This window comes from Capricornis sumatraensis, chromosome 1 (genome assembly GCF_032405125.1).
Source record: "Capricornis sumatraensis isolate serow.1 chromosome 1, serow.2, whole genome shotgun sequence".
Lineage (NCBI taxonomy): Eukaryota > Metazoa > Chordata > Mammalia > Artiodactyla > Bovidae > Capricornis > Capricornis sumatraensis.
In genome coordinates this window covers 13,194,457-13,208,035 of record NC_091069.1, presented here as the reverse complement: position 1 = coordinate 13,208,035, position 13,579 = coordinate 13,194,457, and the positions used below count along the sequence as shown (strand labels likewise).

The 13,579-nt window shown below is 41.2% G+C and overlaps 1 protein-coding gene across 1 annotated transcript; it reads right to left on the bottom strand.

The window, feature by feature from the left end:
• Positions 1-9,503: 9,503 nt before the first annotated feature.
• Positions 9,504-10,445, bottom strand: LOC138089352 (olfactory receptor 1J4-like). Its single transcript, XM_068984791.1, has one exon. It carries the CDS (start codon positions 10,443-10,445, stop codon positions 9,504-9,506), a length of 942 nt encoding a protein of 313 aa, XP_068840892.1.
• Positions 10,446-13,579: the final 3,134 nt, after the last annotated feature.

The window sequence follows — 13,579 nt, the reverse complement described above, 5'->3', positions numbered from 1 at the left end:
ATAAAAACCAATGCTAAAAAAGACATAAACCTAATAAGATAATAATAGAGATAAAATGAACAAGTAAGAAATAAACTTATCTTTAAAAAGGCAGAAAAAGAGGGAAAAGAAAACAAAAAAGAATCTCCCTCCAAATCGGTTTGCATTAAGTGATTTTGCAAGATAGCAGGATTACAAAGCTGATGAACAAAACCCAAAAATCAATGGTACTTTGTATCCTAGCATGGAGAATTGAAAAGTTTTAATACACTATTTATAACAGTATAAAAACTGAAAAATACGTATGGATGAATTTACCAAAATACCTGCAATACTAGTACATTAAAAAGCACAAAATATTTATGGCAAAATAAAGAAGATGAAAATAGAGATATACCTTGCACACAGACTGGATAATTCAATATTATTGTAGAGCTGGTTCTCTCCCCCATTTGACCTACAGGGTCAACTCCATCAAAGCCAAAAACATTAGCAGCCTACTTTTTGAAGATACTTCTTAATTTTACACAGACATGAAAGGGAAACCATAATAATTTAAAATGAGAAAAAAACTGCCAGACTTACTTTACCTAATTTCAAAACTTTTATAATCCATAGCAAAGAAAATAATATTGACGTGAGAATGGGAATATAGATCAATAGAACAGTGAATAATTTTGAAATCAGTCAATACACACAAGGTCAGTTAATAGTTTATGAATGCACCAGGGCAATTTCACGTGGCAACGATATTGTTTCAGAAAATGCTGTCAGCATGATTCAGTATCAATATGTCTTAAGTGAACATGGACTTTTGGCTGCACCACATGCAAAACATAACTTGAAATGGAGCAACTGTGTAAAACCTATAAGTATAAAACCATGGTGTAGGCAACATTTCCTTAGGTAAGACACAGAAGTCACAAACTCTTAAAAAAAACGTAATCTTGACTTCGTAATAATAAAATGCATCTGCAATTCAAAAGAAACTCTTCTTTAAAAATTTTTATTGGAGTATAATTGCAGTATTTATTAGTTTCCGCTCTTGAGGAAAGTGAATTAGCCATACGTATACAATTCTGTTGTTGTTCAGTTGATCAGTCATGTCCAACTCTTTGCGACTGGATGGACTGCAGCATGCTAGGCTTCCCTGTCCCTTCTCCCATCTCCCAGAGCTTGCTCAAACTCATGTCCACTGAGTCAATGATGCCATCCAACCATCTCATCCTCTGTTGTTCCATTCTCCTGCCTTCAATCTTTCCCAGCATCAAGGTCTTTTCCAATGAGTCAACTCTTCATATTAGGTGGCCAAAGTATTGGAGCTTCAGCATCAGTCCTTCCAATGATTACTCAGGATTGATTTCCTTTAGGATGGACTGGTTGGATCTCCTTGCAGTCTAAGGGACTCTCAAGAGTCTTCTCCAACACCACAGTTCAAAAGTGTCAATTCTTTGGCTCAGCTTTCTTTATGGTCCAACTCTCACATCCATGTATGACTACTGGAAAAACCATAGATTTGAACGGATCTTTGTTGGCTAAGTAATGTCTCTGCTTTTTAATATGCTGTCTAGGCTGGTCATAGCTATTCTTCCAAGGAGTAAGGGTCTTTTAATTTCCTGGCTGCAATCACCACCTGCAGTGATTTTTGAGCCCAAGAAAATAAAGTCTGTTTTGATTTCCACTGTTTTCCCATCTGTTTGCCATGTAGTGGTGGGACCGAATGCCATGATCTTAGTTTTTTGCATGTTGAATTTTAAGTCAGCTTTTTCACTTTCCTTTTTCACCTTCATCAAGAGGCTCCTTAGTTCCTCTTGGTTTTCTGCTATACAGGTGGTGTCATCTGCATATCTGAGGTTATTGATATTCCTCTTGGCAATGTTGATTCCAGCTTGTGCTTCATCCATACTGGCATTTCTCATGATGTACTCTGCATAGAAGTTAAATAAGCAGGGTGACAATAAACAGCCTTGAGGTACTCCTTTCCCAGTTTGGAGCCAGTCCATTGTTCCATGTCCAGTTCTAAATGTTACCTCTTGACCTGCATTCAGGTTTCTCAGGAGGCAGGTCAGGTGGTCTGGTATTCCCATCTCTTGAAGAATTTTCCAAAGCTTGTTGTGATCCACACAGTCAAAGGCCTTAGTGCAGTCAAAGAAACAGAAAAGAAAGTAGAAAGAAAGTGAATTCGCTCAGACATGTACAACTCTATGAGACCCTGTGGACTGTAGCCTATCAAGTTCCTATGTCCATGGGATTCTCCAAGCAAGAATATTGGAGTGGGTTGCCATTTCCTTTTCCAGGGCATCTTCCTGACCCAGGGATCAAACCCGGGTCTTCCACATTGCAGGCAGATGTTTTACTCTCTGAGCCACCAGGGAATGAAGCAGAAGTAGATATTTTTCTGGAATTCTCTTGCTTTTTCTATGATTGAACAGATGTTGGCAATGTGATCTCTGGTTCCTCTGCAGTTTCTAAATCCAGTTTGAACATTTTTAAGTTCTTGTTTTACATACTGTTGAACCAGTCTAGCTTGGAGAATCTTGAGAATTACTTTTCTAGCATGTGAAATGAGTGCAACTGTGCAGTTGTTTGAAAATTCTTTGACATTGCCCTTCTTTGGAACTGGAATGAAAACGGACATTTTCCATTCCTATGGCCATTGCTGAGTTTTCCAAATTTGCTGGTATATGGAGCTCAGCACTTTAACAGCATCATCTTTTAGGATTTGAAATAACTCAGCTGGAATTCCATCACCTCCACTAGCTTTGTTTGTAGTGATGCTTCCTAAGGGCCACTTGACTTTGCACTCCAAGATGTCTGGCTCTAGGTAAGTGACCACATCATCATGGTTATCTGGGTTATTCAGATTTTTTTGTATAGTTCTCTTGTGTATTCTTGTCATCTCTTCTGAATATCTTCTTCTTCAGTTAAGTCCATACCATTTGTGTTCTTTATTGTGCCCATCTTGGCATGACATGTTCCATTGGTATTTCTAATTTTCTTGAAGAGATCTCTAGTCTTTCCCATTCTGTTGTTTTCCTCTATTTCTTTGCATTGTTTACTTAGGAAGGCTTTCTTATCTCTCCTTGCTATTCTATTTAATATATAGTAGTATTTAACACCATACTTGGAGAAGGCAATGGCAACCCACTCCAGTACTCTTGCCTGGAAAATCCCATGGGCAGAGGAACCTGGTAGGCTGCAGGCCATGGGGTCGTGAAGAGTCAGACATGACTGAGCGACTTCACTTTCACTTCCATGCATTGGAGAAGGAAATGGCAACCCACTCCACTGTTCTTGCCTGGAGAGTCCCAGGGATGGGGGAGCCTGGTGGGCTGCCGTCTATGGGGTCACACAGAGTCGGACATGACTGAAGCGACTTAGCAGCAGCAACACATTGCACCACTCTGTGGTGGATTTCCTTTCCATTTAGGTCACCACGGAGCACTGAGAAGAGTTCCCTCTGCTGTACAGTAAGTTCTCATTAGTTATCTTTATAATACATAGTACCAAATGTCTGGTTGCTTTTTTTGTTTTTTGATCTCTGGTTCTTCTGCCTTTTTTAAACCCAGCATGGACATCTGGAAGTTCTCAGTTCATGTAATGCTGAAGCCTAGCATGCAGGTTTTTGAGAATAATCTTACTAGCATGGGAGATGAGAACAAATGTTTGGTGGTTTGAAAGGAAAGGAGTAAGACAAGGTTGCTTATTGTCACCCTGTTAATTTAACTTATGGGCTGAGCACACCATGAGAAGTGCCGGCTGGATGAGTTATATGCTAGAATCAAGCTTGGTGGGAGAAACATCAACAATTTCAGATAGGAGGATGATACCACTCTAATGGCAGAAAACAAAAAGGAACAAAAAGAACCTCTTGATGAAGGTGAAGAAGGAGAGTGAAAAACCAGATGAAATCTAAATATTAAAAAAAAACTAAGATCAAGATTGCCTGGAGAAATATCAATAACCTCAGATATGCAGATGACATCACCCTTATGGCAAAAAGTGAAGAGGAACTAAAAAGCCTCTTGAAGAAAGTGAAAGAGGAGAGTGAAAAAGTTGGCTTAATGCTCGATATTCAGAAAACTAAAATCATGGCATCTGGACCTATCACTTCATGACAAATAGATGGGGAAACAGTGGAAACCATGTCAGACTTTATTTGGGGGGGGGCTCCAAAATCACTGCAGATAGTGACTGCAGCCATGAAATTAAAAGACGCTTATTCCTTGGAAGGAAAGTTATGACCAACCTAGATAGCATATTGAAAAGCAGAGATACTACCTTGCCAACAAAGGTCTGTCTAGTCAAGGTTATGGTTTTTCCAGTAGTCATGTATGGATGTGAGAGTTGGACTGTGAAGAAAGCTGAGGGCTAAAGAATTGATGCTTTTGAACTGTGGTGTTGGAGAAGACCCTTGAGAGTCCCTTGGACTACAACCAGTCCATTCTAAAGGAGATCAGTCCTGGGTGTTCATTGGAAGGACTGATGCTGAAGCTGAAACTCCAGTACTTTGGCCACCTCATGAGAAGAGTTGACTCATTGGAAAAGACTCTGATGCTGGGAAGGATTGGAGGCAGGAGGAGAAGGGGACGACAGAGGATGAGATGGCTGGAGGGCATCACCGACTCGATGGACATAAGTTTGAGCGAACTCCAGGAGTTGGTGATGGACAGGGAAGCCTGGCATGCTGTGATTCATGGGGTTGCAAAGAGTCAGACATGACTGAGCGACTGAGCTGAACTGAACTGAATATTCCATTGTGTATATGTACCACATCTTCTTTGTCCATTCATCTGTTGATGGACATCTAGGGTGCTTCCATATTCTAGCTATTGTAAATAGTGCTGCAGTGAACACTGGGGGTACATATGTCTTTTTCAATTTTGGTTTCCCTTGGGTATATGCCTAGGAGTGGGATTGCTGGGTCATGTGGTGGTTTTATTCCTAGTTTTTTAAGGAATCTCCATACCATCTTCCATAGTGGCTGTATCAATTTACATTCCCACTAACAGTTATGTGCCACATTTTTATCTATTCCTCTGTCATATACGTTTACTGTTGTTGTCGTTCAGTCGCCCAGTCGTGTCTGACTCTTCGTGACCCCATGGACTGCAGCATGTCAGGCCTCCCTGTCTCTCACTATCTCCTGGAGTTTTCCAGAGTTCATGTCCATTGCATCAGTGATGCTATTGAAACATCTTACCCTTGTCTCACTCTTCTCCTTCTGCCTTCAGTCTTTCTCAGCATCAGGGTCTTTTCCTGTGAGCTAGCTGTTCACATCTGGTGACCAAAGTATTGGAGCTTTTTTCACCCTCCTCTTTCACTTTCATCAAGAGGCTTTTTAGCTCCTCTTCACTTTCTGCCATAAGGGTGGTGTCATCTGCATATCTGAGGTTATTGATATTTCTCCTGGCAATCTTGATTCCAGCTTGTGTTTCTTCCAGTCCAGTTTTTCTCATGATGTACTCTGCATAGAAGTTAAATAAGCAGAGTGACAATATACAGCCTTGACGTACTCCTTTTCCTATTTGGAACCAGTCTGTTGTTCCATGTCCAGTTCTAACTGTTGCTTCCTGACCTGCATACAGGTTTCTCAAGAAGCAGGTCAGGTGGCCTGGTATTCCCATCTCTCTTAGAATTTTCCACAGTCTCTTGTGATCCACACAGTCAAAGGCTTTGGCATAGTCAATAAAGCAGAAGTAGATGTTTTTCTGGAACTCTCTTGCTTTTTTGATGATCCAGTGGATGTTGGCAATTTGATCTCTGGTTCCTCTGCCTTTTCTAAAACCAGCTTGAACATCTGGAAGTTCACGGTTCACGTATTGCTGAAGCCTGGCTTGGAGAATTTTGAGCATTACTTTACTAGCATGTGAGATGAGTGCAATTGTGCGGTAGTTTGAGTATTCTTTGGCATTGCTTTTCTTTGGGATTGGAATGAAAACTGACCTTTTCCAGTCCTGTGGCCACTGCTGAGTTTTCCAAATGTGCTGGCATATTGAGTGCAGAACTTTCACAGCATCATCTTTTAGGATTTGAAATAACTCAACTGGAATTCTATCACCTCCACTAGCTTTGTTCCTAATGATGCTTTCTAAGGCCCACTTGACTTCACATTCCAGGATGTCTGGCTCTAGATTAGTGATCACACCATCATGATTATCTGGGTCGTGAAGCTCTTTTTTGTATAGTTCTTCTGTGACTTCCCTGGTGGCTCAGATGATAAAGCGTCTGTCTACAATGCAGGAGACCTGGGTTCAAGCCCTGGATTGGGAAGATCCCCTGGAGAAGGAAATGGCAACCCACTCCAGTACTGTTGCCTGGAAAATCCCTTGGACAGAGGAGCCTGGTACACTACAGTCTATGGGTCACAAAGAGTTGGACACGACTGAGCAACTTAACTTCACTTCACTTCTGTGTATTCTTGCCACCTCTTCTTAATATCTTCTGCTTTGGTTAGGTCCATACCATTTCTGTCCTTTATCGAGCCCATCTTTGCATGAAATGTTCCCTTGGTATCTCTAATTTTCTTGAAGAGATCTCTAGTCTTTCCCATTCTGTTGTTTGCCTCTATTTCTTTGGATTGATCACTGAAGAAGGCTTTCTTATGTCTCCTTGCTATTCTCTGGAACTCTGCATTCAGATGCTTATATCTTTCCTTTTCTCCTTTGCTTTTTGCTTCTCTTCTTTTCATGGATATTTGTAAGGCCTCCCCAGGCAGTCATTTTGCTTTTTTGCATTTCTTTTCCATGGGGATGGTCTTGATCCTTGTCTCCTGTACATTGTCACGAACTTCTGTCCATAGTTCATCAGGCACTCTGTCTATCAGATCTAGTCCCTTAAATTTATTTCTCACTTCCACTGTATAATCATAAGGGATTTTATTTAGGTCATACCCGAATGGTCTAGCAGTTTTCTCCTCTTTCTTCAATTTAAGTCTGAATTTGGCAATAAGGAGTTCTGATCTGAGCCACAGTCAGCTCTCGGTCTTGTTTTTGCTGACTGTATAGAGCTTCTCCATCTTTGGCTGCAAAGAATATAATCAATCTGATTTTGGTGTTAACCACCTGGTGATGTCCACATGTAGAGTCTTCTCTTGTGTTGTTGGAAGAGAGTGTTTTTTATGACCAGTGCGTTCTCTTGACAAAACTCTATTAGCCTTTGCCCTGCTTCATTACATACTCCAAGGCCAAATTTGCCTGTTACTCCAGGTGTTTCTTGACTTCCTTCTTTTGCATTCCAGTCCCGTATAATGAAAAGGACATCTTTTTTGGGTGTTAGTTCTAAAAAGTCTTGAAGGTCTTCATAGAACCGTTCAACTTCAGCTTCTTCAGCATTACTGGTTGGGGCATAGGCTTGGATTACCTTGATATTGAATGGTTTGCCCTGGAACAAACAGAGACCACTCTGTCGTTTTAGAGATTGCATCCAAGTACTGCATTTCAAACTCTTTTGTTGACCATGATGGCTACTCCATTTCTTCTGAGGGATTCCTGCCTGCAGTAGTAGATATGATGATGATCTGAGTTAAATTCACTCATTCCAGTCCCTTTTAGTTTGTTGATTCCTAAAATGTCAATGTTCACTCTTGCCATCTCCTGTTTGACCACTTCCAATTTGTCTTGATTCATGGACCTAACATTCCAGGTTCCTATGCAATAAATATTGCTCTTTACAGCATCGGACCTTGCTTCTATCACCAGTCACATCCATAACTGGGTATTGTTTTTGCTTTGGCTCCATCCCTTCATTCTTTTTTTTTTTTTTTTTTTAGTTTAAACACATTACTAAAACTCCATCAAATTTTATTATAAATGAACAATATTTTCCACATTATGACAAGTCTTGTCATTTTCCTTCAACCAGACATTACTTAAATTTAGAACCTTGTGATTCTTACACATTAATAACACCACCCACTTACTTATGTCTTCTGGAGTTATTTCTCCACTGATCTCCAGTAGCATATTGGGCACCTACCGACCCAGGGAGTTCCCCTTTCAGTAGCCTATCATTTTAACTTTTCATACTGTTCATGGGGTTCTCAAGGCAAGAATATTGAAGTGGTTTGCCATTCCCTTCTCCAGTGGACCACATTCTGTCAGACCTCTCCATCATGACCCTCCCATCTTAGATGGCCCCCACACAGCATGGCTTAGTTTTTTGAGTTAGACAAGGCTGTGGTCCATGTGATCAGATTGGCTAGTTTTCTGTGATTTTGGTTTCAGTGTGTCTGCCCTCTGATGCCCTCTCGCAACACCTACCGTCTTACTTGGGTTTCTCTTACCTTGGACATGGGGTATCTCTTCACAGCTGCTCCGGCAAAGTGCAGCTGCTGCTCCTTACCTTGGATGAGGGGTATCTCCTCACTGCCACCCCTCCTGACCTTCGACATGGAGTAGCTCCTCTCAGCCCTCCTTGCCCATGCAGCCACTGCTCCTTGGACATGGGGTTGCTCCTCTCAGCCAGTAATGGAATATTACTCAGCCATAAAAAGAAACACATTTGAGTCAGTTCTAATGAGGTGGATGAACCTAGAGCGCATTATACAGAGTGAAGTAAGTCATAAAGAGAAAGATAAATATCACATACTAATGCATATATATGGAATCTAGAAAGATGGTACCAAATAATTTATTTGTAGGGCAGCAGTGGAGAAACAGACATGGAGAACAGATTTATGGACATGGGGAGAGGGCAGGAGAGGATTTGAGGTATGAAGATGTGGCAGATATATACAATGGAATATTACACATCCAAAAAAATGGATCAAGTTGTGCCATTTTCTGAGACATAGACTGACCTACAGACTGTCATATAGAGTGAAGTAAGTCAGAAAGAGAAAAAAAAATATCGTATGTTAATGCATATATATGGAATCTGGAAAACAGTACTGATGAACCTATTTCTAGATCAGGAATAGAGATGCTAACAGATGCAGAGAACAGACCTATGGACACACCAGGGAAGGAGAGGGTGGCACAAATTGGGAGAAGGATTGACACATATACGCTACCATGTGTAACACAGACAGCTAGTGGGAAGCAGCTCTATAACACAGGGAACTTAGCTCAGTGTTCTGTGATGACCTAGATGGGTGAGAAGGCTGGTGGTGAGAGGCAGACTCAAGAGGGAGGGAATACATGTATACTTACAGCTGATTCATGTTGCTGTACATCAGAACCGACACAACATTCTAGAGCAATTATCCTCCATGTAAAGTAAAAAAAATAAAATAAAATAAAATCTGAAAAAAAGAAAAATATATAAAAAACAAAATTAAATAAAATATGTAAATGAGAGGAGAAACATAAGTACTGCCAGCTGTGCAATTTCTCAGTTTAATACACAAAATTTATAATCAAGAATATCAACTCAAAGATAACAATTTATGCTAATGATGGTAAGGAAGTAGACAGTAACTGTCATAGGATGCAATCCAAGTTAAAAATATTAACTGAGAATTTATTCCATGCCAGGATCTGGGGTTCTGTTAACACATGTGTCTGTTATAAGATGAGCAAATGTCATTGAGATAAGAGTTTTGCCCTGTGCAAGACTCTCTCCAGGGCCCCCTTCATGTCCCTGTTCCTTAGGCTATAAATGAAGGGGTTCAGCAGAGGAGTGACCACTGTGTACATCACAGAGGCAATGGTGCTCTTGTCCCTGGAGGTGCTGGATGAGGGGAAAAAATACAGTCCAATAATTGTTCCATAATACAGAGACACCACAGAGAGGTGGGAGCCACATGTTGACAATGCTTTGCAGATCCCCTTGGTGGAGGGGACCTTCAGGATGGTGGCCCCAATGTGTCCGTAAGAGATCAGGATGCATATTAATGGGAGGACGATGATGGCCACTCCTACTGTGAAAATGGCCAGCTCATTGAGGAATGTGTCTGAGCAGGAGAGCTTCAGCAAGGCATCAAGGTCACAGAAGAAATGGGGGATGCTGTGGTCAGCACAAAAGGACAGCCGGGTCAGGAGGAGGGTGTGACACAGGGCATTGGCACAGGAGAGAATCCAGGACACAGTTACTAGTAAGGTGCACAGCCCCTGTCCCATGACGGTGCTGTAGTGGAGAGGGTGGCAAATGGCCACATACCGATCATAGGCCATCGAGGTGAGCAGGAAATTGTCCAAATCGGTAAAAAATATGAAAAAATACATCTGTGTTATGCACCTTGCATAGGGGATGGATTGATCCTGAGTCTGCATGTTTATCAGCATTTTAGGGACAGTGACAGATGAAAAGGAGATATCAGTGAGGGCCAAGTGGCTGAGGAAGAAGTACATGGGGGTGTGGAGACGAGGGTCCAGCCTGATGAGCAGGATGATGAGCAGGTTGCCCAGAACTGTGGTCAGGTACACGCCCAGGAACAGGGCGAAGAACATGCCCTGCTGCTCTGGCCAGATGGGGAGCCCCAGGAGGAGGAACTCGGACACGCTGCTCTGGTTCTCCTTCCTCATGCTCCTCTCCTGTCTGCTGGGGGAGAAATGACAGTGAAAGAAGCAGAAACTAACAATCAGGCAGATCCAAATGAATCCCTAGCATAGCAGAGGGATGTTAAATTAAAATCTACCTCATTTCTATTTTGTTTCTCTACCTTTAAGAACAGTCATAAGGTTTGAACTTTAGGTTGTGACATATTGAACTTTTGAAATTTGAAAATCCTTTAGTAAGTATAGTGAGGAAGTTTCAACAAATTCTCAAAGGAAAGTGGATCAAAAATAGTCAAAGTTTCCATTATGTATAAAGATTGAAGGAAAAAGAAGCTTATCTGCTGGTTGAACTCAGAGTGCCTTAGAGCTCAGTCTTGCAATATCACTGCTTTACGAAGCAACCTTATTACTGGCAGTTGCATATTTTTTACTAGTACTTGTATTTTTCATTCTCCAGTCTCCTCCTGATCCAACAAGTTCCCATGACCCCTTGAACTTCCACAATTCATAGTAAAAAATGCTGTTGTCAATAGGTGTCAAAGAGATAAACCATGATATGTCTTTTCCTCCACCACCATCTTTAGAAACTTATAATAAGAAATGACATAAGCCAAGAGCACAAAGAGGTGATGACCACCTGTACACACACACACACACACACACACACACTTGCTTTTGGTTGAAAGAGACTAAGTTCTACTCTGAACTTTATGCTCAAGTGATCTAGTTGCAGGGAATAAGGACTGGTTTCTCAACTTCTCTGGGCCTTCCCTGGTGGCTCAGATGGTAAAGAACCTGCCTGCAATCCAATGGGGGAGACCCAGGTTCAATTTCTGGGTTGGGAAGATCCCCTGGAGAAGGGAATGGCAACCCACTCCAGTATTCTTGCCTGGAGAATTCTATGGACAGAAAAGCCTGGTGGCTACAGCCAGTGGGGTCACAGAGAGTCAGACAAAATGGCTTCAGCTTCTCGATAGGATACTCCAAGACCGGATTTAGCCACCACATCTGTGGTCCCAAACCTCTCACCAGGGACTTCCCTGGTGGCTCAGATGGTAGAGTCTGTCTACAATGCCAGAGACCCAGGTTTGAGCCCTGGGTTGGGAAGATCCCCTAGAGAAGGAAATGGCAATCCACTCCAGTACTATTGCCTGGAAAATCCCATGGACAGAGGAGCCTCGTAGGCTACAGTCTATGGGGTCGCAGAGTCGGACATGACTGAGCGACTTCACTGCACTTTCACTTACTTTCTGTGGTCCCAAACCTCTCACCAGCATCAGGGCGAAATAAGCAGACTCCTCAATCCACAGTTTCAGAAATGGAAATATTAAGACTATGCTCTGCCCACCAGGGAGGGGACCACAGGGACTGGGCACCAAGTTCTTGGCTAGAGACATGCATTAAACATCTATTAATTACTCAGTTTTCTTTATACTCCCTTCAGGAAAGATGCTCCCAGGCAGTGGTCCCTAAACTTCAACATTCCCCAGAACCCCTTGGGAGCTTGTTAACGATGAAGATCCCAGCTCCACCTCCAGTGATGCTCATTCATGAGCTCCAGGGCCAGGGAATTCTGAGGCATGTGATCCTAACGGCCGACATTGCGGAAACACTGTCCTGAGGAAGAACATCAGGGTGATGCCCTGTGGGTGTGAGCCCAAAGGAGATGTGGAAAGATCTCCTTACTGCCCCTTCCCCATGGCTTAATGTTTCCTCTAGTTAGGTCATAGCTTGGATAGAGGGATGGATTTTTTTTCTCCCAAGTGGGAATTCATTTTTGATTTGATGCTTTTAAAATTAATTCTGCTTTATGATGGGAATCCAAATACAATAACATAGACATAAACACAAAGGAGAAAGTCAAAGTACTTCACCCATCCATTATTTATTTATCCTTCTAAGATGGTTTTTTAAATTAATTTATTTTAATTAGAGGGTAATTACTTTGCAATATTGTGATGGTTTTTACCTTACATCAACATGAATCAGCCATAGGTATACATATTTCCATAAATGAACTTTAGTTTATATGGCAATTTATAGTTTTCCTTTCCTAATGTAATTTATTATAATAATTGTATATATACTTCTATGCATTTCAGTACATAATGCATCTGTTCTTCAAAACAAACCCTTTTGAAAAAAATTTTATTGGACTACAGTTGCTTTACAATGCTGTGTTATTTTCTGCTATACAGGAAAATGAATCAGTCATATGCACACGTACACCCCTCTGGTTTTGGATTTCCTCCCCATTTAGGTCACCATAGAGCACTGAGCTGAGCTCCTTATGCTCTACAGTATGTTCTCATTAGTTATCTTTTTTATACATAGTAGTAAATGTCCATCAAGAGAGGAGTAGATAAAGATTTGGCACTTATATACAATGGAATATTAATCAGCCATAAAATGGAACAAAATTGTTCCATATGAGGAGACATGGATGGACTTACAGACTGTCATACAGAGTGAACTAAGACAGAAAGAGAAGAACAAATATCACATATTAACACAAAAAAAGGGAAGGACTGATGTTGAAGGTGAAACTCCAATACTTTGGCCACCTGATGCAAAGAACTGACTCATCGGAAAAGACCCTGATGTTGGGAAAGATTGAAGGTGGGAGGAGAAGGGGATGACAGAGGATGAGATGGTTGGATGGAACCACCAACTCAATGGACATGCATTTGAGTAAGCTGCGGGATTTGGGGACGGACAGGGAAGCCTGACATGTTGCAGCCCATGGGGTCACTAAGAGTAGGACACAACTGAGTGACTGAACTGAACTGAACTGAACTGAACACAAAGGAAATTCAAAATAGAAAGACAGGCTTCAGACTGGCAGAAAATATTCTCAAAATGTATTTCTGATAAAGACTTGAATCCAGAACATATACAAAAGACAAGCAATCCAATTATTTGAAAAAAAATGTGAAAAATTTAAACAGATATCTCACCAAAGGAAGATATATAGCAAATTAGTGTATATAAAGACACTCAATGTCATTAGTCATTAGATTAATGGAAATGAAAACCACAATGATATAGGACAACAAACCCACTACAATGGCCAAAATTCAGATAAATGGCAATTCCTAGTGGTAGTGAGGATGTTAGAACTCTCATACATTACAGGCAGTTTTGCATAATATAGAACTGTT